We start from the raw sequence: 22,017 nt of genomic DNA on the forward strand, positions 1-22,017 counted from the left end.
CAGGGCAGGACGTTGCCAGGAGTTCAATGTAAAGCCAGCCCACATTTCGGTTATGACGTAATATCGGCAGCAAATCTGGATCAGCTCGTTTGTACCCCCATTTTTAGAGATGTGGGTAAGGAGGAAAAGATAGAGGGCTGTATTTTCTGACACTTTGTGAGTCTCCTTACACACCGGGGACACATATGTATGTATAAAAAACATCAAAAAGTGCATTTTGCATAATAGGGGACCTTTAATATTTACCTAAACGGTTTACCATTCTAAAATCCATTATTTAATAATGAGAAAAACTGGTATTGATAACAAACACTGGTGACACTATTTTACCAAATCTACAGTAACATAAAGTACAGGTACCTCAAAATTGTACTTGAGTTAAGAACTCACTTCCTGAGTAAAACATTATGGAGCTGTGTTTGCTAAGAAAAATATCAAAAGGGAGATGTGGTGTTGAGTCTAACATGGATCTCTGAACTGTTTGTTTCCAGGACTTACGGGAATGAAGGGAGAGAGGGGGAATCCAGGTGTTGGGAGTCAGGGACCCCGGGGACAAACCGGACCTCCAGGTAAGAAACTGCCTCTGTAGTCTTGTTGCTCATGCAACACTTGGAGGCAATGAAGCTGCTTCAAAATGTGCAAATGTAACTTTATTCTGCTCCTGAACTTTTGTTTTCCAACTGCGACCCAGCCTGAGCTTCCCTAGTGGAATGTTTTTATTGTGTGGCCTCTAAACAAAACCACAAATGTTTCAAATACATATAGAATCTGATAGCATGGATACTAAATGTGTTTGCATTCTGCTTTACTCTTTTTAAATCCCTGTCTGAGGAAGCAAATAGAAGTCTTGGACCGTGAATATAATTTGCCATATTGATTTCCCTGTGCGCTTTGTGCAGTACGGGTTTGTGAAAACATGTCAGTGATGGGATTTTACTGTTTATTGTTTTGCAATCAATACTCACAGAACAAGCTTACAAAACTCCCCGGATACTTTTCAATGATCAGATAACTGATAAAAAAGCATCCAAAACTTAGACGATAAAAATTGAAAACTTTTATGAGAAAAGGTACGGGCAGACGTTCCCTCTTTATTCCCTGTGCTTTCCTGGAATACTGTGGGATATTTTAGCTCTTGGCAAATGAAACTCCCTTCAAATATTGATTTCATATTTTGTCTGACTCCTGAAGTGAGTCCCCATGGAGTGCCTTTTCCCTGTGTAAACAGAAAACAAAAGCCTCTGGCTACATTTCAGCTCAGAACTGTGTCATTCCTGCTCCTGCCCTCAAGACACACACTTTCATCTTCTGATCCTTAAATGAAGATCATGTCTTTTCTTTCATGTTGTCACGGCAGCAGAAAGAGGGATTTAGGGGAGATTAAAGAGGTGATAGTGCAGTGACACGATGTTGCCATTTTCCCTTTTATTTCCCTGCCCTCCTTTATATCCACTCTTACCAGGAGTCTTAATTGTTATTTGACATTTACAAGAAGTACACATTCCTGACGCTCACCTACTTGTTGAAGGCATCCAGAGGATTGTTGACATTCACCTGAATCTATCTTTATCTTCTTCTTACTTATAGACACATGTATTTTCAAGCATTTGGACTACCTATGTTAATGTATTATCTTCTTAATTTAAACACAACATCCATCGCACATCTGTCCGTCCTGGGAGAGGGATCCCTCCTCTGTTGCTCTCCCAAAGGTTTCTTTAATGTTCCCTCATTATCTGGTGGGTTGCTTTGGAAGTTTTCCTTGTCCATTTGAAGGTTTAAGGACAGAGGGTGTTGTATTCATGTTATGTACAAACTGTAAATTCCCCTGAGACAAATTTTAAATGTGCGATATTAGGCTGAATAAATAAACTTGGATTCACTGATTGTTTCTCTGTGAGAATCCTAATGATGTCCCCCATCTTTGAAACAAACATTTCCTCCATCCTCAGGCCTGCCAGGTGAAGGAAGGACAGGCAGCCAGGGCCCGCCTGGTCGGCCCGGCAACCCGGGGACACCGGGGAGGTCGGGGAATCCTGGATCAACGGGAACAGCCGGTCCACCGGGATACTGCGACCAGAATTCCTGCATGGGGTACAACGTCGGAGGTAAGCATCATTCAGCTGCTATTATACATCGGGGGACACTTATTATTTAGCATTTACAAGCAGTATACATTCATGTAATAAATACTTTATAAAAATACTATAATTTAGTTGAGAGCATACGAGGATGACAGGCTATCACAATAAACATTTTGCCTGACATATTTTTCCAGAAGAAGTAAAAACAAAATAAAACAAAATATCCAGACATAAGATAACATTGTTTGCTCTTTATTCAGACCTTATTTGTCCTTTTGCAACTGAGCATTAACCTAATCCTCTCATTTGACTTTAGAAAATACTTGTTGAGGCAACCATCAGTGTTTGATTTATTGTTATATTTCCTCATTTATCAACATAAACAGCCTACACAGTATAACCCTGCCCAGTCTTCTCACCTTATAAACCATATTTTACATGTTTAAAAGACTAAAATACAGTTTCAATAGTGACAGCGGGCAGTTACTGTTCTCATAAAGCTCTCAGAGAACTGGAGAGTGATCTGGCTTTTGTGGTTGTTCCACTTTGAAGTTTACACATTCATGTCCACGCTGATGGATTGAGAAGTGAACTGTGTCACTGACCAAATCTATTAATCTATATTGAGATGTCGTAAAACATTTAGACACTACATTAATACTGAATAGGAACTTTATGGATGTTTTGTTTTAGGCCAGTATAAAACACGTGTAACAGTTTCTGACAAGTCGTCTTAGGAACATCATCTGTTAAAAGTAGTAGATGACTGAGACATCACTTCCTCCATCAACCAGATTTATTTTATATACATTTATTCCAGTCAAATGTTTCTTTTTTGATTTATGACTTAGGGGAGTCGCGCCTGTTATTCTCAACCAAACAAGTGTTAGCTGATGCCTCCCTTACCACAATACGAGAAAAATACAATATGAGCAGTTTTGTTCCTTTCAAATCAGCTGCGTTTGGCTTTACATTTGGCTCTGTCATTGTGACCATCAAACAAATATTTCAGTTGACAAATATTTGTCCTTTCTGCAAGTTGATAGATATGAGGTCTTAATGAATCAATACAAACATCAATGTATAGTAGGCATAGTAGTCATACAAGATGTTGAAATCATATTAATTATTCAAAATATCGTAGTTAACTATACAGATGAATCAGAGGTATGGACCCCAAAATGTGCTGCTCAGTAGAAAACCATACTAACTGTTGAATACTTTCATATCATAGGTTATATTTCTCAAAATATAATTCACTTAAATTCATTTTAATGTTATCTGCAAAGGCAAATGTAATGAACGTACCTTCAAATGAGTATGCAGTGTTTCAACACATTACTTAAAGTATTATGTGGGGAATTATGTAACTGCAGAACATTTGATTATTTATTTTATCATTGTATTTGTATTTATAATTCAGTATTTCTCCTCACGATGCACGTTATTTCTGGGTTAACTCTCTGCACACCTTTGTTACTATGACTGATTTCTTTTGATGTTGAAATCTTTATTTATCCTTTCTTGTGTACAGAAAGTGGAATAAAGATCTGACTTTTCTTTCCTCTTCCCAAACATTTAATTTGAACGTTTTAATATTTATATGGGACACATGTTTTGTAATACTCAGGGTGTTTTGTTTTTCCTCTAAAAGAAAGAAGCAGAATCCAACAATAATTTTTTCTACTTTCAAAACTGTGACTGTGGGGGCCGTTCTGTCTTTGGTGTGGTTGGGTATCCTCCTGATGTGAGGTGTAACTTCTCCTCCCTGTGTCCCCCTCCCTCTGTCTCTTCCTTTTTCTGCCTGAAGTTCAACAGGACTATGGGAATGATTACTGAGGAACATTTCTTCAACCGTCCTCCTCTCCTCACCTCCCTCCACGCCTCCTACAAAACACTAAAAACTGAGGAAATTGTTGAGAAAAAGTTAGTCCTTCTAGGCCATAATATTAGTTTGGGTGGATACTTACTTACTCCTGACCCAGGTGTTTAACCCTGTGTCCCTGCAGCAGTGGGTTTCTTTTTTAGAAACAACTTTTGCATCCAAAACGTTGTTTATGCAGTTTCTCCTATCAAATTATTCATATTTTTACGCCAACAAAACCTGAAATTAGTTTGTAGTAGAGAGCTGTTTTTTAGTCAAGTTTCTGTCCTCATTTAGGTGCTGTATAGGTGTTTAAAATCCTTTATTGCCCCAGATTTTCAGTTTTTATGAAAACAATGCTTCATGAGTCCGTGTTATATATAGACTGGATTCATTTTCTCCAGTCATTTAACATTATTGATAAAATTGGATGGTTAATCCGGGTGCTTCATCGTCTGACATTCTGTGAAAAAAAATGGATTATTTTACCTTCCCACAAGACCAAACAAAACCCCACAATAACGCTGCGGCAATGATCTCAGTGCCATCTGTCAACAAACACTGCTGCACACAAAGGTTTGCTGCGGCAGCCTCCGCTTTAAACTCAAATCTCTTGAAATTAATCTCATCTTTTGAAACCTGCTGGATCAGCTAAATAGTGATGAATAGCTTTGATGCTGATTGGCTGCAATTATTACTGAAGAACCGCTCTTATCTGAACATCTCTTGTACTGTAAACTGGGCAAAACATTTACCTCTAATGTGACCCAGATGTGATACTTCTGGACAAATTGTCTGACGAATCCGGGGTAAATTCAGACTTATCTTAAGCTTCTTTAACCTACTTCCTAATTAACCAAAACGTTTGGACTTTTACAGATTCCAAATCTGCTTGTGCAACTCTGTTTGATAACCTTTAATAGTATACTACCTTCTTGTTGCTTTAAGTGACGATGGTGGTGGCATTTGAGGTGGTTTTCATCTCAAAGTCGGCCTTAACTTTGCTCCATGTTCCCGTGGTGGTGGTTTGAATGTAAGCAGTAAACAGAAAAGCTCACTCACTGACAAATATTCCCACCATCCCAGTCCAACCCCTGCCTCACGGCGGCTACCAGCCTTACAACCCGCCCTACAACCCTGCTGCAGTGACTTACAACAACGACCAAGGAGAGGAAGACGAGGATGAGGAGGAGGGAGAGGAAGAGCAGGACCCCTATTACCGTGGTTACCCCCCTCAGTATAACCCCCCAAAGCCCTCACAACAACATGGTTACCGCTCAAGCCCAACCCACTCCGAGGACACAGAGGTGAGGTCGCCGGGCGTTGCCAGGAGGTTTTCACGTGACATCGCCGCGTGAGTGAGTAAGAAGGGAGGACTTTAAGAGGAAGGATGGACTCACCTGAAGTGCTTGAGCCCCCCACACCACAACACACATGGCAAAAAGTGAAACACACAGACACACACCGTCCAATGTCTAAAACTGTGCTGAGAGCCCCCCTCCCCCTCCCTGTGCATCCAGTGGTTTGCTCACCCTGGTGAAACAATGTAAATAGCTCTGTGGACTCTTGTACCATATCTCTGTAAATAGGGGGGTCCGAAAAGTGCCTGATCTATGTAAGCATCGTCCCGTGGTAATGTAAAAGGTAAGACCTGTTTGTTTCTCAGCTGATTTCACGACTAAACCCTTCTTCTTTTTGTGTGACGCTGCATGTCTCCTGTGAGCCACACATCGAGTGTAACTGGACACGTGCTTCTTGTTTTGGTTGTATGTAACTCGCTAGATTATTTTTAATGGAGGACGCTGAGATCTGAGATGAAAGAACATTTGTAGAGGCTGCTTTTTATAAGGATAAATCACGATTTTCAGATTCCATGCTGTCTGTATTTCAACGTGTTAAGGAATATTGAATTGGGTTTGCTTCATTAAACCATCCATTATTGGAGTTAATCCCATGAAATGCTGGTAGACGCATAATTTCTGAGAAGGTTAGTTTTACCTTAACACTGTGGAACATAATTAAATGTTTAACCTTTTTCAAGTTATCTGTAATTACAGAATTCATGGCTTCCTACACATTTCATTCCTAAAGATGGACCAGGGCTGTTTTGGGTTTTTATTCTCATACTTGTGGTAAATTCAGAAAACAAATCTGTGTCTCGTGTTGCTGCCCCAGTTTGTATTGATTATTGTTCTTATGCAATGCCAGGCCTGCTCACTGTGGAAGCTGTTTGCTCACTGGTTGACCTCTGACCTCCTGCTCGTATGAGACCTGGATCCAGTTATTACTTAAAACAGTCAGCTGCCTTGATGAACCAATGAGGCCTGAACCACAGGTGTGAACGTAACCCCTCCTGCACCGCAGGCTGAAAACCAAGCACTAGTGTAACTAAAGAGCTGTGAGCAGGCCTGCTCTATTTAACATTTGAACTGTGCAACCGAACAGTTTCAACGAGGAATGTGTCTCTTCACCATGCCCCTGAATACAACATGAACTTATTTATTTTATATTGTGTTGCTTTTATAACCAATAAATCTGTAATGAGACAATGAAAGGTGTTTCAGGTCATTTTAACTAGATTTTACAACACTCAAAGGAACAGGTTTATTAAATTGTTTATTACATTATTTTACAACTCGTCTTTCACAACACACTAACAAGACAAAGGGCTCTGGATTTTTCTGTCTAAAGTCAAGAGGTTCACCTGAAACCATACTGATGGCCTGAATGTTAATTAACATATTAATTGGTTTCACGGTGAACCCAGAAAGCTCCAAAGGCGGGACAACAGATGTCATATTTTTTGGTGCAGATCTGATCAGCGCATGGTTGTGTAATGAAACCCAACAAAATCTGATTTTCTCTGATCAAAGCTGAACCGCCAGGGAAGTTTCCTGATGATTCAGTCGGCTGTCGAGGGAAATACGACAGTGGGGTGTATTGTTGTGTAGCGAGGAGCACAGAATTAGCTGGCGTCTAGGTTATGACTTGTGTAATGTGAAGTCAAGTCAATGCCAGAGCTGTTACCTGGTCTTCCCCAAGTTGAATCAAAACAGTAAAAAAAAACTGTTTTATGTTTTAGAACAGATAACATCTCAGAGCAAATCCTATTAAAAATGCATTTGATTTTAAGCAACATAATGACAAATGTAATCGAGAATGCTTTTGCTTTCAGGGTTGAGTAAAAAAAAAAAAAAAAGTCTTCAGCTTTGGTCACGTCGGGCACCCAGGATCTCATTTCATCTTGTAGTTTTCAGGTCTGTGGAGAAAACAGAAGACAACACATTAGTATGGAGAGGTATAAACGTCTGGAAAAATAACTGATTACAAGGGGAAAAAAAGGAGAAAAGTGACACATGAGAAATCATGCAGATCTTATCAGTATTTTTTTATTTCAAATGAGCCCAGACACAGCATCCTCTTTTTGTGTTTTTCTCCCTTTAATATTGAGCAGCGAGTGCAGCAGATATTATCAGGGAAAGCTGTATTAGTTGTTATACAAGGCAAAACAAAATGTTATCATTGCAATTGCTCTGCTATCAACTACCCCACTGTGTTTATGCTGTTGAGTCTCACCACTGTGTGTGTAACAATCTATTTCTTCTGCTCCAAGGTTTTTCTGAGAGAATATTAACTGTGTTTAATAAAGGGTGATGATTAAATTGCCCTCGATGACCTCAACACCCCCCCCCCCCCACCACCCACTGACACACACACACACATATTTGATCAGTGAAATGAATAAGAGGGAATGTGAGTGAATATGAACTAAGCTACGGCCCATCCCTTAAATAAACCAGGATGAAGTTGACCTTGGCTACCAGGCCGCAACACAAGCTCTGATTGGCTAAGGAGATTGAACCAGTAAACAATAAGAAGTGGCTCATTTATCACCGTGCACACTGACAGCCGAATGTGATTCAGACGTGCTGTATGCGTCTGTACCACACACACACACACACACACACACACACACACACACACACACACACACACACACACACACACACACACACACACACACACACACACACACACACACACACACACACACACACACACACACACACACACACACACACACACACACACACACACACACACACACACACACACACACACACACACACACACACACACACACACACACACACACACACACACACACACACACACACACACACACACACACACACACACACACACACACAGATCAGAGCCTCTGTGTGGATTCAGCGTTTTTATATATCCTTACCAAAAGTGTATTTTGTTTAAATGTGTTACAAGTGCCAGAGGCCTGTACCACCAAGCAGGATTTGCAGTTAGCGAGGTAACTTCAGGGTTAACTCTGGGTTTTCGGTCCTACGACGCTGGTTCACTTCTTACCGAGGTATATCTCCATGGTAACTTATGCTGAACACCTAACCTGCTCCGGAGCAGGTTATGTTCCAGATAAGAAATCAACTCAGTGAAAGCACCGCCTGCTGAGTGGGGAGTTTAAAGCTATGAGTCATACTACAGGATAAAGGAAATACAGTCTAAACTTGGCAACTGTGTGAACATGAAAATTAATAGAATCACCGCCCATCTTCAGGGCAATTTGACTATTATTACATTTGCGTCAAGCAAGCTCGCTTAAATATCTGCCACAACATACAGTGGGGCAAAAAAGTATTTAGTCAGCCACCAATTGTGCAAGTTCTCCCATTTAAAAAGATGAGAGAGGCCTGTCATGTTTATCTTAGGTATACCTCAACTATGAGAGACAAAATCAGAACAAAAAAAATCCAGGAAATCACATTGTAGGATTTTTAAAGAATTTATTTTCAAATTATTGTGGAAAATAAGTATTTGGTCAATAACAAAAGTTCATCTCAATACTTTGTTATATACCCTTTGTTGGCAATGACAGAGGTCAAACGTTTTCTGTAAGTCTTCACAAGGTTTTCACACACTGTTGCTGGTATTTTGGCCCATTCCTCCATGCAGATCTCCTCTAAAGCAGTGATGTTTTGGGGCTGTCGCTGGGCAACACGGACTTTCAACTCCCTCCAAAGATTTTCTATGGGGTTGAGATCTGGAGACTGGCTAGGCCACTCCAGGACCTTGAAATGCTTCTTACGAAGCCACTCCTTCGTTGCCCTGGCGGTGTGTTTGGGATCATTGTCATGCCGAAAGACCCAGCCACGCTTCATCTTCAGGGCCCTTGCTGATGGAAGGAGGTTTTCACTCAAAATCTCACGATACATGGCCCCATTCATTCTTTCCTTTACACGGGTCAGTCGTCCTGGTCCCTTTGCAGAAAAACAGCCCCAAAGCATGATGTTTCCACCCCCATGCTTCACAGTAGGTATGGTGTTCTTTGGATGCATCTCTGCATTCTTTCTCCTCCAAACACGACGAGTTGAGTTTTTACCAAAAAGTTCTATTTTGGTTTCATCTGACCATATGACATTCTCCCAATCCTCTTCTGGATCATCCAAATGCCCTAGCAAACTTCAGACGGGCCTGGACATGTACTGGCTTAAGCAGGGGGACACGTCTGGAACTGCAGGATTTACGTCCCTGGCGGCGTAGTGTGTTACTGATGGTAGCCTCTGTTACTTTGGTCCCAGCTCTCTGCAGGTCATTCACTAGGTCCCCCCGTGTGGTTCTGGGATTTTTGCTCACCGTTCTTGTGATCATTTTGACCCCTCGGGGTGAGATCTTGCGTGGAGCCCCAGATCGAGGGAGATTAGCAGTGGTCTTGTATGTCTTCCATTTTCTAATAATTGCTCCCACAGTTGATTTCTTCACACCAAGCTGCTTACCTATTGCAGATTCAGTTTTCCCAGCCTGGTGCAGGTCTACAATTTTGTCTCTGGTCTCCTTTGACAGCTCTTTGGTCTTGGCCATAGTGGAGTTTGGAGTATGACTGTTTGAGGTTGTGGACAGGTGTCTTTTATACTGATAACGAGTTCAAAAAGGTGCCATTAATACAGGTAACGAGTGGAGGACAGAGGAGCCTCTTAAAGAAGAAGTTACAGGTCTGTGAGAGCCAGAAATCTTGCTTGTTTGTAGGTGACCAAATACTTATTTTACCGAGGAATTTACCAATTAATTCATTAAAAATCCTACAATGTGATTTTCCTGGATTTTTTTTTCTCATTCTGTCTCTCATAGTTGAAGTGTACCTATGATAAAAATGACAGGCCTCTCTCATCTTTTTAAATGGGAGAACTTGCACAAATGGTGGCTGACTAAATACTTTTTTGCCCCACTGTAAGTAACCAGAGCAAAGTAACTCAGCATTGCGTACAGTCCGGTTTCTGTGAATGCATTTGCCGATGTGTTGCATTTATCATTCAAATCACATCACAATACATTTCCTTTTGTGTCAGCTCCTCGAGCCGTACAGCGTGTAACACTTACAGTGAGCATACTGTATGCAAAACAACACATTTAGTTGACGAAACACTCAAGTGTAATTAAAATGTCAGATCCATTTGTGTCTTAGATGGGGGGGGGGGGATTCAAAAAGTTGGTAGTTTTTTTTATTAACCAGCCATTCTTCCTGCACCTTGCAGCTGCAACAATGTTGGTTTTATCCTGCAAGTGTTTAATTCATGTATGTTTAAATTTTAACTTCTTATTTGTCTGACATGATAGTTTACTTTTCATTCCTGCAGTCAAATGTTGCTAACCCCATCCCTTTGACGTGAACGCGTTCTCAGCTGGACAGAGAAACCCTCGGTTGACTTACCGAGTTGATAGCCAGCGTCGTAGGACCGAATAGCAAGATCGCGTTTGTTAGGTTTAGTTAAGCCAGCCAACTCTCCAGGGTCTGTTGAACTGGCTTCCTCGTACAGGCCTCTCATGGAGGGTTTATTACATTCAAATCATTGAAATTCTTCAATGTTTAAAAGGTTCAGTCCACAATAAAACATTATATTGACTCTATAGCCCTCCCAGTTCAGTGAAAGCAAAATAAATATCTCACGGAATTGAAAAATCACATAGAGGAAACTCAACGGCAGCTTTGTTTTTTTGAATCAATGTACCCCAGTCTCGATTACCTTTATTTATAAAAAGGTGGAGGCAAAAATCCAAAGATGTACACAAAAAAACTCTGCATGGCTGGATATGTTACGGGAAGATAAAATCGTGTTTTATTAAACATTTTGGTAAACCCGACTCTCTAATGAGTTGATACATAATGCAGTCCTAATATCCTGGTAGTCATTCTGCCCATGTTGAAATCATTTTATGCAAATAGTGTATCAAACACAAGGAATAAACAACGCTGCGAATGGTATGTACATCCCATTATGGACAATATAACGCAGAAAAGTTGCATGAGCGTTTTAACTGGGTAGTTATTGAGTGAAGGAGAAAGATCAACATCCTGGACAGTCAGTATTGAATGCAGTGACGGTGTTGTTACTATATATTAGACGGCTGTGAAGCTAAAAGTTTAGCTACAATGTAAAACCCTTTCTTTTTAACACTTTTTATACAAGCTTACCAGCAGATACAAGCTCTAAACAGTTCAAATAAAGACAACCGGAGGACTTGTGTTTTGAGCCTCCCCCTCTGTGGGTGAGGAGGACTCACCCTGACTGAGATAAAGTGCTAGGAGTGCACAGCAGGTGGCAGAGTGAAAGCTCTCAGTTAACCTGTCGGAGAGATGTTCACTACAGGTGAAGCCAATGCAACACAACGACATTATCAGCAAACCTCAGGTCACAATGTCAGCCTAATCTCCAGCCAGAAAATACTTTTCTCAAAAAGCCATGAATACGATTATACCAAATACCAGATGCTCTCTCACACCCTGTAGGGAAACAGAAGAAAGCAGCAGACATTCCGCACATATGCTTCTGACATTTTAACTTTTATGTTCAGATGTTTGTCACTAAAACTAGGCTAGGAGAAAACAGACATACAGTATATAAGATACAGAGCCTGTAAAACAACACATCTGCTGACAAATCTACAGTGGGCAGTTGTGTTGTCCACCAATGTTATTTTGGATAAAAGCATAAAGTCTCTCTCCTCTGTGCATCCTGTCACACACTGACAGCTCTCAGTAGGCTGACAATCATTCAGACTGCATCCATCTGTATGCAGTTACAACGAAAATACGGCATCCTATTTTCTACATGATTGTCGTAAATTTCATAGTGAATCAAAAAGAGGGTCTGCAAGCGTTCTAATTGTATATAAGCATATGCTGCATGGGAAAATGCAGAACTGTAAAAGCTCTAGCATCGTTCACTGCTGAAAGTCTGAGCAGAAAATAGGCGACCAACCTCCCTTTACTCATTGACATAAAGACTGTGCTGAGCTGGGTAATGGTCAGTGACACACCAGCTACTGTGGCTCTCCTATGTTCACTATTGTGTTGGTGCTTCACCATGTGCCATTAGTTTTTACAACTTGAATTTCTTTAAAAAACGTTATTTATTTATTTTCAACAGCATGACTAAATTAAATATTCCAAATTATTAAATGTATGACAACTACTGTATCACTAAGGCAGGGTGGTTGGTACACACACAAAAAAGCAATGTGACATCGGACCAACATCGCTGTTAAGCTCGGTCAATCCTGTTTTCTTTTGACAGTTTTTTCTCATAAATAGTTAAAAATAATTCATTAGATCCTTGAAGGAAAGTTTAACATTTCACACAGACACCAAAATGTCTTAAAAAAAGGTGCAGGGATTAAGGGAGTCACTGATGTATGTCCTTCTAATGTTTTTGAGTGTAATAAAGTAGATACCATCTGCTTTACCGCCTATACTGTATGTAATGTCTGCATTTAAGTTGGCGTCAGTGTGAGAACCGTCGGTATGCATTTCTACGTACGGTGTCCACAGCCGGGGGAAGGCATCGATCTCCTCCTGCGTGTACTCGCTGAGCGTCCTGGGGACCTCTCTGGGCTGCGGCAGCTCCTCCGTGAGGTTGGCTCGGATGTCTTCTGGCAGCTCCTGGTGAGAGGTGCACCGGGAGACATAGACATTAAAAATCAAATGTGGGCAGGATAAGAAAATCATGGATAAAAGAAGGAAATAATCCAAAATACTTTCAGCAACTGTACAGAGTCTGAGGTGCTTGTCATCTATATGAGACGGCAGATATTCAAGAAGGCTCAGGAAGCCCATCTGCTTCTCATTAGGGATGCACACTGCACAACATCAACTCTGACGTTGGATATTAAGTCGGGACCAAAATAAAAAGACAGGTATCTGACTTCCTTCAACAAACACCTCGTCTATTACATTATAATTCAACAATCAATCAGATTTTCTTCAACCTCACTCTTTAAGCTCTGTCTATGGTGTCTACCAGCTTCTGAGACAAATATCTGTCTCTTCAGCTGCTAAAGGTTTCATTATGTTCACCTGCAAGTCCCTAACTGTGTCCATCTGCTGTTTGCTTTTAGGCAGGTAGTGTACAGCGGGTGTTTAGAGTTTTTTCACTGAAACAGCTACCTGCTGCAACTTAAAATCGCTTAAAACACCGCTTTAGGAGCAAACCAAAACGGTAAAGCTGCATGTCATAAAACAAAAAAACACAACACTAGTACCAGCTGAGATGATTCAGTTCAAGAAAATAAATAATATTGTCCTAATTGATATTAGGGCCCCCCCTTTGTGATAGTCTTTGTTAAGCCTGGTTGTTTGAGGCGTGAGGTTACGTTCTGTAGACTCATTAGCTGGGAGAAGCTTTACTTACGTCGTCAGGAAAGATGTGTAACCTCTGCATCATGGTGCGACGGTGCAGATTCTTTGGCAACATGCCGTAAACCGCTAACTTTACGATCTGGTAAGAGGAAACATATGAAAAAGTGAACATACAATCAGCTTACAGTTTCCTTTCTTTACACTATGCCTATATGGCAACCCTTCATTCTTTTTTCCCCAACTGTTTGATCCCAAAACGAATGTTTCTCAGTGTGAGGCAGGTTGCCCAAATGTAAATTTGACTCGAAGAGTTACTGGACTGAGACATTGGACAGAAACATTTTTGAGAGATGTTGGACAGTGAGCTGAAAAATCATTCATCCATCCAACATTATTTTTTCCTCTTCACCCGCCAAACCTCATTTGAACTAAACCACCATCAGGACACACGTCTGTGGTCACTGGCTGGACCACAACCTGCAACAGCAGAGAGCCCTGACTCCCGAGTAAATGACTCATGCTTGTCCTAAACTACAGATGGAAGCCAGGACAGGTCATTCAATTTGGTTTAGTGTTGACAAGATCAATTTCACAGTATTTTAATTAGCCTACACAAACCGCACAGAATGATCTGCAAACCCTTTGTCTATGGCTTTCATTCTGCTGCTGCAGTTAACAAACCGATTCTCAAGAGCCCTGTTGCTATAGTGCAGCACCAAATCACCTGACCTGTGAAGCTCAGTATTCAGATTCAAACCCTTGTGTTCTTCTGAAGGAGCAGCAAATCAGGACCCACGATGGGATGTCATTAAAAAATACTAACAACATTTTAAAACATTAATTCAGTTTAAATGACAAGTATTCTTTTTTACTTTAATGTTAACAAGTCAAACACCAACCAACAGTTTGTTCATCCAACTGGCATTTTTTTCAAAGTTAAGTATCCTGTCTGTGACACAAAGCCCCATGCCTATCAGTGGTATCAGGGGTTTACATCTTTAAAACAGGTCACAAGTATGTAGATTTAGGTACACAATTTCATAGTGTTGCTCCAACAGGAGTGCATTTGTTCCAGACTATTCTGACTTGTGGATTTAATAAATGTGTTGTTCTGGTGAGTATTTACAACAGGTGAGTGTTTTAAACATAACTTATCTACAGTGTCCATGTTTATTATTAAGCAGGAACAGAATATAATAAAATGTTACATTTTGTTTAAATAGAGAACTGTGGCACGTAGGAATAATATTAATAATATAATCTTGTCAAAAAAGCCTCCATGTTTTGGAACACAGTTGTTGCCGGTGGTTTGTTAAGTACAGAATGAAGGACAAATTCAGGTCTGAATGTAATAATCACTGTGTAACCGTGAAACCATGAATATGCAACAACTCAAACCCCAGGAGTTATCCTTGAACTGACATTCTTGTACTGAGTTTGACAAAGCACCCACCACCACTGGAGTAAACCCAATGCTGTGTAATCCCTGTTCACTGCAATTCACATGAATATTCACAAACAGCCCATATGAAGGAAGGGATAAGTGTCACCCCACGAAACGCCTGCCTCGTCACAGCACAACGAAGACATGACACTAATCTCCATGTGGGTGAAATTCATAGTCTACAGTTACAGTACATTATACAGTTTATAAGACAAATTATGGTTTAAGAATGGTGGCACCAATATATATCTTCAATTTAAGAATTCTCTTTAAATAACAATTAAAAACGGAGAATATTGACTGAAGACTCTTACAGCTTTTGGGTCTTTGTGGTGCAGCTGGGCCGCTGTGAGCTGTTTGAATCCACCTGGATACCTTTAAAGAAAAAGACAAGTTCAGTCAGTTCGTCTACTGGATAATATAAAACCTTTGAGCTTGAACATCCCTGAATCTTCCCTGGTTTACAGCCTTTAGATACATATTTATAAATGTATATGTGCAGCAAAAAGGACATGTTTCATAGTGACAGTGAACAATAGAAAACTAAGACAGAGAAATGCTGGTTCATAGGAATTGAAGAACTAAGCCAAATTGGAAACACATAAGATAAAGAGACGGGAAAACTGAAGCATCATATGAAGTAGTGTGCACTTACCCTGAGTGTGATGAGTATACTTTCTGCTCCCATTTGTTCCCAGAGAAAGCTATTTGTTTGGTGTTCATTACTACTATATGGTCACCACAGTCACCTACAAAAGAGTTTATTTCCAGAGTTATTTTAAAATCATTCAAATAAATATGAGGCTATTTAAAAAAAAAAGTGATAATGTGTTTGATATTGTTTTTAGACTAACAAAAAGTAATCTTAAAATGTCCCTTCATGGAATATTGGTAACAAGGAACAAACAATGTTTTATTAATGTTGTCCTCTACTGCCATCACGTGGCCATTCCATACACAACATGAAAGTAAGGATGGGATTAGGGGTCCTAATGAAAATGTATTAGTTTATATACAAAGCATTAAGGTAATATTAAAGTTAGACAGTTACTATTGACTTTATATATGTGTTTTGCGTGACAGATGGACTCCTACTCACTCAATGCATGGTAGATAGGCTTGTGTTTCCCCTGTAATCTAATAGCACACATGGTCGCAATCTTGCCAGGAGGCTGCATTCTAGCATCGATCAGGAACCAGGAACGACCAAAGGTTGCCCATTGCTGAAATAAAAACATGAAGAAAGTTAAACTATGACTTTAGATGTTAAATAAAGGAGTGAGAAGAACTGTGAAAGATGTCAGGGGTATACGTAATATAAAGAATGATGGCTGAATTCAATTTCTTTAACTTCAAAGCCCTGGTAATGTGCATGCTAGCCCACTGTCATGGATGAAACTGATAAACTTAATAATAGAGAGTGTGTGTGTGTGTGTGTGTGTGTGTGTGTGTGTGTGTGTGTGTGTGTGTGTGTGTGTGTGTGTGTGTGTCAAACAAGGCAGGAGGACAATAACGTCTGAAGTGGTTTGTAATGGAAATTTAAATTCCTTATTTTTTGATTTCATTCATTTCATCACCAACGTTAAAATAACATGAACAGTTGGTAATAAAAAATATCAGATGTATAAGTAGCCACAGGACGATGTGAAACGTTATGTGAAAAATAACAGGGGTTGAACCAGAAATACTGTTGGCTATAAATGTTTATGCAAAAACTAGCGTTAGGACAAAACATGATAACTCTTGTGTGTTTATCTAACTGCTGAGGGATGTCGCAAGTTCTACGATTAATTAAAAACATCAACACTTATTACACATACCGGCTGGCTAGCTAGTTAGCAACGTACGTTAGTTATCAGCATAACATTGACCTAAACGCACATCATGATCAAACTGTGAGACAGGATAAGATATTGTAATGTATAATGTGTACGGTTACCTGGGCAGATCTCGAGAAACTTGACATTTTGATTAAACGTGCAGCATATCCTCAAAACATTTGACCCTCAACGTGAACGGCGTTGCGTCAAGTAATTTCTCTCGGTTGAAACAAAATGTGAGACTTCTTTATCACTGGTTTGGCTCAAAATGACCAATTATTTCCAGACCACACCCGATTTAACTGTTATTAAGTATTAAAGTCAACCTTTGAATACATGCTCAAGAGTACTTATTTTTGCATTTATTTAAGTGACTGGTTTTTAATTGAAGTATCTGTGATTTTAAGTTTCTACCCGGTACTATTTTTGAGTCACACATCGACGTAGTTCCTGCACTTCCTTCCCACGACAGAAAGAACGCGGGGAAATTTGACAGTCACCGATTATTTTCTACACACAGTTTGATACGTTTTTTCTTGTTTAGTAGACAGCTTTAGTTCTTGAAGGGTGTTATTCATTAAGTTATTATCGTTCAAACCTGTCGACTGACCGAAATGAGAACTTTAGAGGAGGTTCAGGCCACTCTGCAGATCGCCAAGCTGCAGGAGGAAGATCTACAGAACACAATTCACTGTATCTCTTTTGGGGAAAACGTTTCCTCTGCAGACTACTGCCTCTTGGAGCTGGACGACACACTGTGCAAACTCATAGAAGCAGGGGAAAGGTAAGGCCTTAGTAAAAATAATGAGCCTAAGCCTTAAAACTTGGCGAGAACTGTAAACCAGAGGTGGGAGAAGTACTCAGATATGTTACTTGAGTAAAAGTAGAAGGGTAAGAATACTCTGTTACAAGTAAAAGTCCTGCATTCATAATGTTACTCAAGTAAAATCCCAAAAGTATTAGCATCAGAATATACTTACAGTACCAAAACTAAAAGTACTTATTCTGCAGATTGGTCCATTTCAGGAAAATATATGATATGTTTTGATTATAATTATTGATGCATTAAAGTGTTATCAAAGCTGCTAACTGTTTTACTTTGTATACTGCAGGGTAGCTTGTGCATTTACTCCAGGTGAATATCAAGTCTTATTTAATTGTTGATTATATTTCCCATTATTTATAAAAATCTGCAAAATAACTAAAGGTATTAAATACATGTAGTGGAGTAAAAGTACACGATTTACCTCTGAATTGTAGTTGAGTAGATACAAAGTAGCTTAACATTGGAATACTAAAACTGAAAGTATCTCAAAATTGTACATAAATTGTACTGAAGTACTATACTTATAATAGTAAATGTACTTAGTTACTTCCCACCTCTGTGACTCTTTTCCCTTTCTTTCTTCTACGCCTTAGCTTGTGTAACTCAAATGATAACTGTGGTTAAATATAATCAAAACTGATGATCAGTGTTGAGGCACAATATGCATCGACAGGATGGATGAAAACATATGAAACATAACAATTCTTTTTTTTTCTTTCAGTTTAGTGATCAGAGGGGATACAGATGAACATGCCGTGCTCTGTACAAATGACAAGACCTACAATCTTAAAATAGCCTGACACATCCAACATGCTGATGTTTGTACCAGATTGCCGAACACCAGACCAACTCACTGACAGTCATGAAAACTCTCACATTGTGCACACTAAGGTATGGAAATGACAATGAAAGGTTCCGGCCTGGTATACTGTAACCCCTACAGAATCAGACAAACCCACTGGGTAAATGTGACATTATGACCCAAAAACTCTAACAAAAGTATACTTCTGTTGTAGATCTGGGGATTTAGTAACAGCTACTGGGAACTGAGGAAACAGCGGCCTAAGCTGAAGAAACTGAAGAAGGTCTTAATGGAGAATCCTTACGAAGGACCTGCTTTAGGGGGGCAGGAGGAGAACATCGAAAACAGGGTAAATACATATTCTACAATGAAGTCAGTCAATAAAATATCCTGTCAGCCTGTGAAAATAAATTCTTATTGGATGAGTAATGCTTTCAAACAGTGTTTCGTAAATGTTGTTTAAAAAGTGTTCCGTGTATTTGAATGTAATTGTAGCCATTAGTAAGTGTGTGTTCCTCTGTTACCAGTACACAATGGAGGATCTGTTGGAGAGGATCCAGGCCAGTGAAATGGAGCTGAAGACCAACTTAGAAGCTGTCCATGCCTGTCAGATAGATGGTAGACAGTGCCTTTTTTTGAATAATGTGCAGTAGTTATTAAAGTTGAGTTTCCTGCAAAGCCAAAGTTGCTGCCACATTGCTAGTACTCATGGGAAGTGCAGTGCAAGAAAGATGCTTTTATATATATCATCTTTTTACTTGTAGCATTACTTCATTATATCATTAACAAACCAAAGAAGTACCAGATGTTGAGAGAGTGTCTTTATCCTCTCCTAGGTTACTGGCGGTTGCTAGACTTTGACTACGAATGAAGCTGCTCGGTCATTTGACTCAACTGGTAGATTCTGAGTCCTGGGCCCTCAACAAGGTTCCCCTGCAAGCCAGTCTGGAAGAATTAGCTCCACTGGAGCCCAAGTAAGTTAATCTGTAAACTTAATGCTCATGCAACGGTCCAATACAAATATTGGAGTGGTGTTTATAAGGGGATGAGAAATGGGGTTAAACCAACTCTCTGAGAATATTATACTGTATAAGGCTAGATTAAGTCTTATAGGAGATGCTCAGCTAGGTTTCAATAACCCCTCTTATCTCTTTCGCAGACAGATGATAGAGCACTGTTTGAACTGCTATGGGAAGCGCTATTCTGAAAACGGTATAGTAAAATTGAGACTCTACGGAAAAACGTTCAGTTTGAATTAATAAAGTGTTAGTAGAATCTTACACAATATTCACTATGAAACTACCCAGTACCTACATTTCTGTATCCTCCTCCTCTTCCTTCTTTACAGATGAAGTTTTTTATGCACTGGATGAGGATAAAGTATGTCGGGGCATGGCGCTAATGCTACTGCAGAATGCCGTCAAGTTCAACTTGAGGGAGTTTCAGGAGGTCTGGCAGCAGAGCGTCCCAGAGGGCATGAGCACAAGACTGGACCAGCTAAAGGTAAGCCTGTACCCCCTTTAAATACTTATGGTTTAAGAGAAACCATGTTTATATTCACACATCAGACGCATATTACTCTCCAAAATCTCACTTAATTGTAAATGTCAAATAACTAAAGAAGGGACATTATAGAGGTATGGCTTCACCAGCTTCGTAATAACCTTTTTTTGTTCAGCCTGTTTACATTGCATTTCCTTTTATCTGGTTTCTGTTTCCATCTGCATCTGACATGAGTATGCAGCACCTTCTCAAACCATGAGCACAGTGCTGACTATGTTGTACATTTTCCAGAGTGTCGCCCTGGTAGACTGTAACTCCCGTCCAGAGACCATCAACCTGCTGCGGGTGGAGGATCTCTCCGAAGACACCATGGAGCGCTTCAACCAGCTCTTCACACTCCGAGAGAAATGGACAGAAGATGACATCACACCATACATACAGTAGGTGTCATCCATTTAGGACAATATTATAACCTTAAATTAAAGTAAAAGAACATTCATAATATTAACTACTTTACCGTTTATGTAAAATGTAGGTACAAAAATGGGTCTTGTGCACATTGGTGCAGAAATAAATGACATCATTTATTACTTTATATATCTGATAAGTTATAACATGTAATGCTTCTCCTTGTTCAGGGACCTGTGTGGAGAGAAGCAGACCACCGGAGCTCTCCTCACCAAACACGCTCGCTCCTCAATGCAAAATGGGATCAAGGTCTTCAACTCCAGAAGGCCGGTAGCTACATGATCTCAGGTCACTTGATGAATATACTTTTGTAATGTAATGCTGTTGTGTTAATTACCTGGGTGATGTTTCTTTTAGTCAAATAAATGTTATTGATAATTGTCCTTTTAAAATTCCTTGGTAGCAATGTCCAGAATATTCCAGCTGTTGAACAAGTTGCTTGTCAAGTGAATGAAAAATAAAGACTTAAAATGTGTGTTGTACATACAAAATAAAAAGTTAATAGTATTGGCACGTACTTTCTCTGTCTTTGTTTTGTCCCTACTAAACCCTCTTTGGACAAACGAGGAATAGAATTGTAAAATACCTTAAGTTATGAGACGCTACGCTAGAGGCTGTCCACCGGGTGGTGGCATATGCTGACAAATTCCTCATAACCACACATGGTGACATCCAGTTGGTTTATTGGTTGTTTTCTGAATTCAGATTACCCTAAAAAGTAACAGAGAGAACAATATATTGTTTACAGAATCACACACATAAATGTCAATATTACAAAATCAATAATCAACTGAACAAATTGTCTGTCAGATATCCACAAAGAGCACAATTGTTGAATTGTTCATTCACCTTTTTTGCCCAACCTTGCCATTTTGTGAGCTGTTAAGGAACTGGTAATATTCATTACATAAAGCTATCTCTGATCAAATCAAATAATTCTACATTTCCATGACTCAGATTTTTGAATTATTAATTCAATTTAAGCATTTGAATGTTCACTGTCTCATCACAGCTGCTGTGAAACACACAAAGCTGCATTTCTTTATCGTAATGCTTTAAATACAGAGGTAGATACAAAATAACAATGACCTGAGATGAGGATACGATACCTTGGGTCAATATTAATATAGATTCTAGAAATCATTAAAGAAAACCTGACTTTATTTACATTTATTTGTTATGTTCTATCAGATGTCTGTTTCATGTTAATGCCTTCATGTGGTTTACTTTAAAATGTGTTTTTTTACATGTGACTCAGTGTGTGTTAAACATTCACAGACTGTGTGTTTCTCCACTAAAATAACTGTCTGTGTGAATCAGTGTTACTGGCATATGAGGAGAGACCTGCAGACAATGATTAAAAGTCACACAGCTTTGTTTCTACACAGACACACACACATAGGGTTTTCAAAAATGACTTAATCTGCACTGGCTAGCTGACTCACCCTGATATCACAGTGCTGACTTATCAGTTCACCGGGTGGAGAGCTCCCAGCTGTGAATATGTTTGTGTGTCTGACTGTGTGTTTTGTATCTGTT

The 22,017-nt window shown here is 39.6% G+C and overlaps 3 protein-coding genes and 1 long non-coding RNA gene across 4 annotated transcripts in view; 3 read left to right on the forward strand and 1 right to left on the reverse strand.

Moving 5' to 3' along the window:
• col14a1a (collagen, type XIV, alpha 1a) overlaps window positions 1–5,218 on the forward strand; it is a 106,291-nt gene extending 101,073 nt beyond the window's left edge. The window contains exons 45-47 of the mRNA XM_063880370.1: window positions 492–569; window positions 1,953–2,108; window positions 3,895–5,218. Coding sequence (XP_063736440.1) covers window positions 492–569; window positions 1,953–2,108; window positions 3,895–3,923 — 263 coding nt within the window. The 3' untranslated portion in view covers window positions 3,924–5,218. The remainder of the gene's footprint in view (window positions 1–491; window positions 570–1,952; window positions 2,109–3,894) is intronic.
• A 94-nt stretch (window positions 5,219–5,312) lies between these two features.
• On the forward strand, window positions 5,313–6,502 carry LOC134862434 (uncharacterized). The gene is made up of 2 exons (XR_010165511.1): window positions 5,313–5,592; window positions 6,157–6,502. It is a non-coding gene; the product is annotated as an uncharacterized LOC134862434 (long non-coding RNA).
• A 45-nt stretch (window positions 6,503–6,547) lies between these two features.
• On the reverse strand, window positions 6,548–17,147 carry mrpl13 (mitochondrial ribosomal protein L13). Its single transcript, XM_063880369.1, has 7 exons — window positions 16,999–17,147; window positions 16,159–16,282; window positions 15,715–15,808; window positions 15,374–15,434; window positions 13,668–13,754; window positions 12,798–12,919; window positions 6,548–7,207 (listed from the first exon to the last, which is right to left on the reverse strand). The coding sequence occupies exons 1-7, from the start codon at window positions 17,023–17,025 to the stop codon at window positions 7,183–7,185; spliced, it is 540 nt and encodes a 179-aa protein (XP_063736439.1). The 5' UTR covers window positions 17,026–17,147; the 3' UTR covers window positions 6,548–7,182.
• A 134-nt stretch (window positions 17,148–17,281) lies between these two features.
• dscc1 (DNA replication and sister chromatid cohesion 1) lies at window positions 17,282–20,987 on the forward strand. Its single transcript, XM_063880368.1, is given in 11 exon segments — window positions 17,282–17,663; window positions 18,427–18,502; window positions 18,504–18,596; window positions 18,722–18,856; window positions 19,035–19,125; window positions 19,344–19,373; window positions 19,376–19,481; window positions 19,667–19,719; window positions 19,856–20,010; window positions 20,302–20,450; window positions 20,649–20,987. Coding segments are annotated over 11 exon segments (1,170 nt in total). The 5' UTR covers window positions 17,282–17,493; the 3' UTR covers window positions 20,761–20,987.
• Window positions 20,988–22,017: the final 1,030 nt, after the last annotated feature.

The sequence above is a fragment of the Eleginops maclovinus genome, chromosome 3 (assembly GCF_036324505.1).
Source record: "Eleginops maclovinus isolate JMC-PN-2008 ecotype Puerto Natales chromosome 3, JC_Emac_rtc_rv5, whole genome shotgun sequence".
Lineage (NCBI taxonomy): Eukaryota > Metazoa > Chordata > Actinopteri > Perciformes > Eleginopidae > Eleginops > Eleginops maclovinus.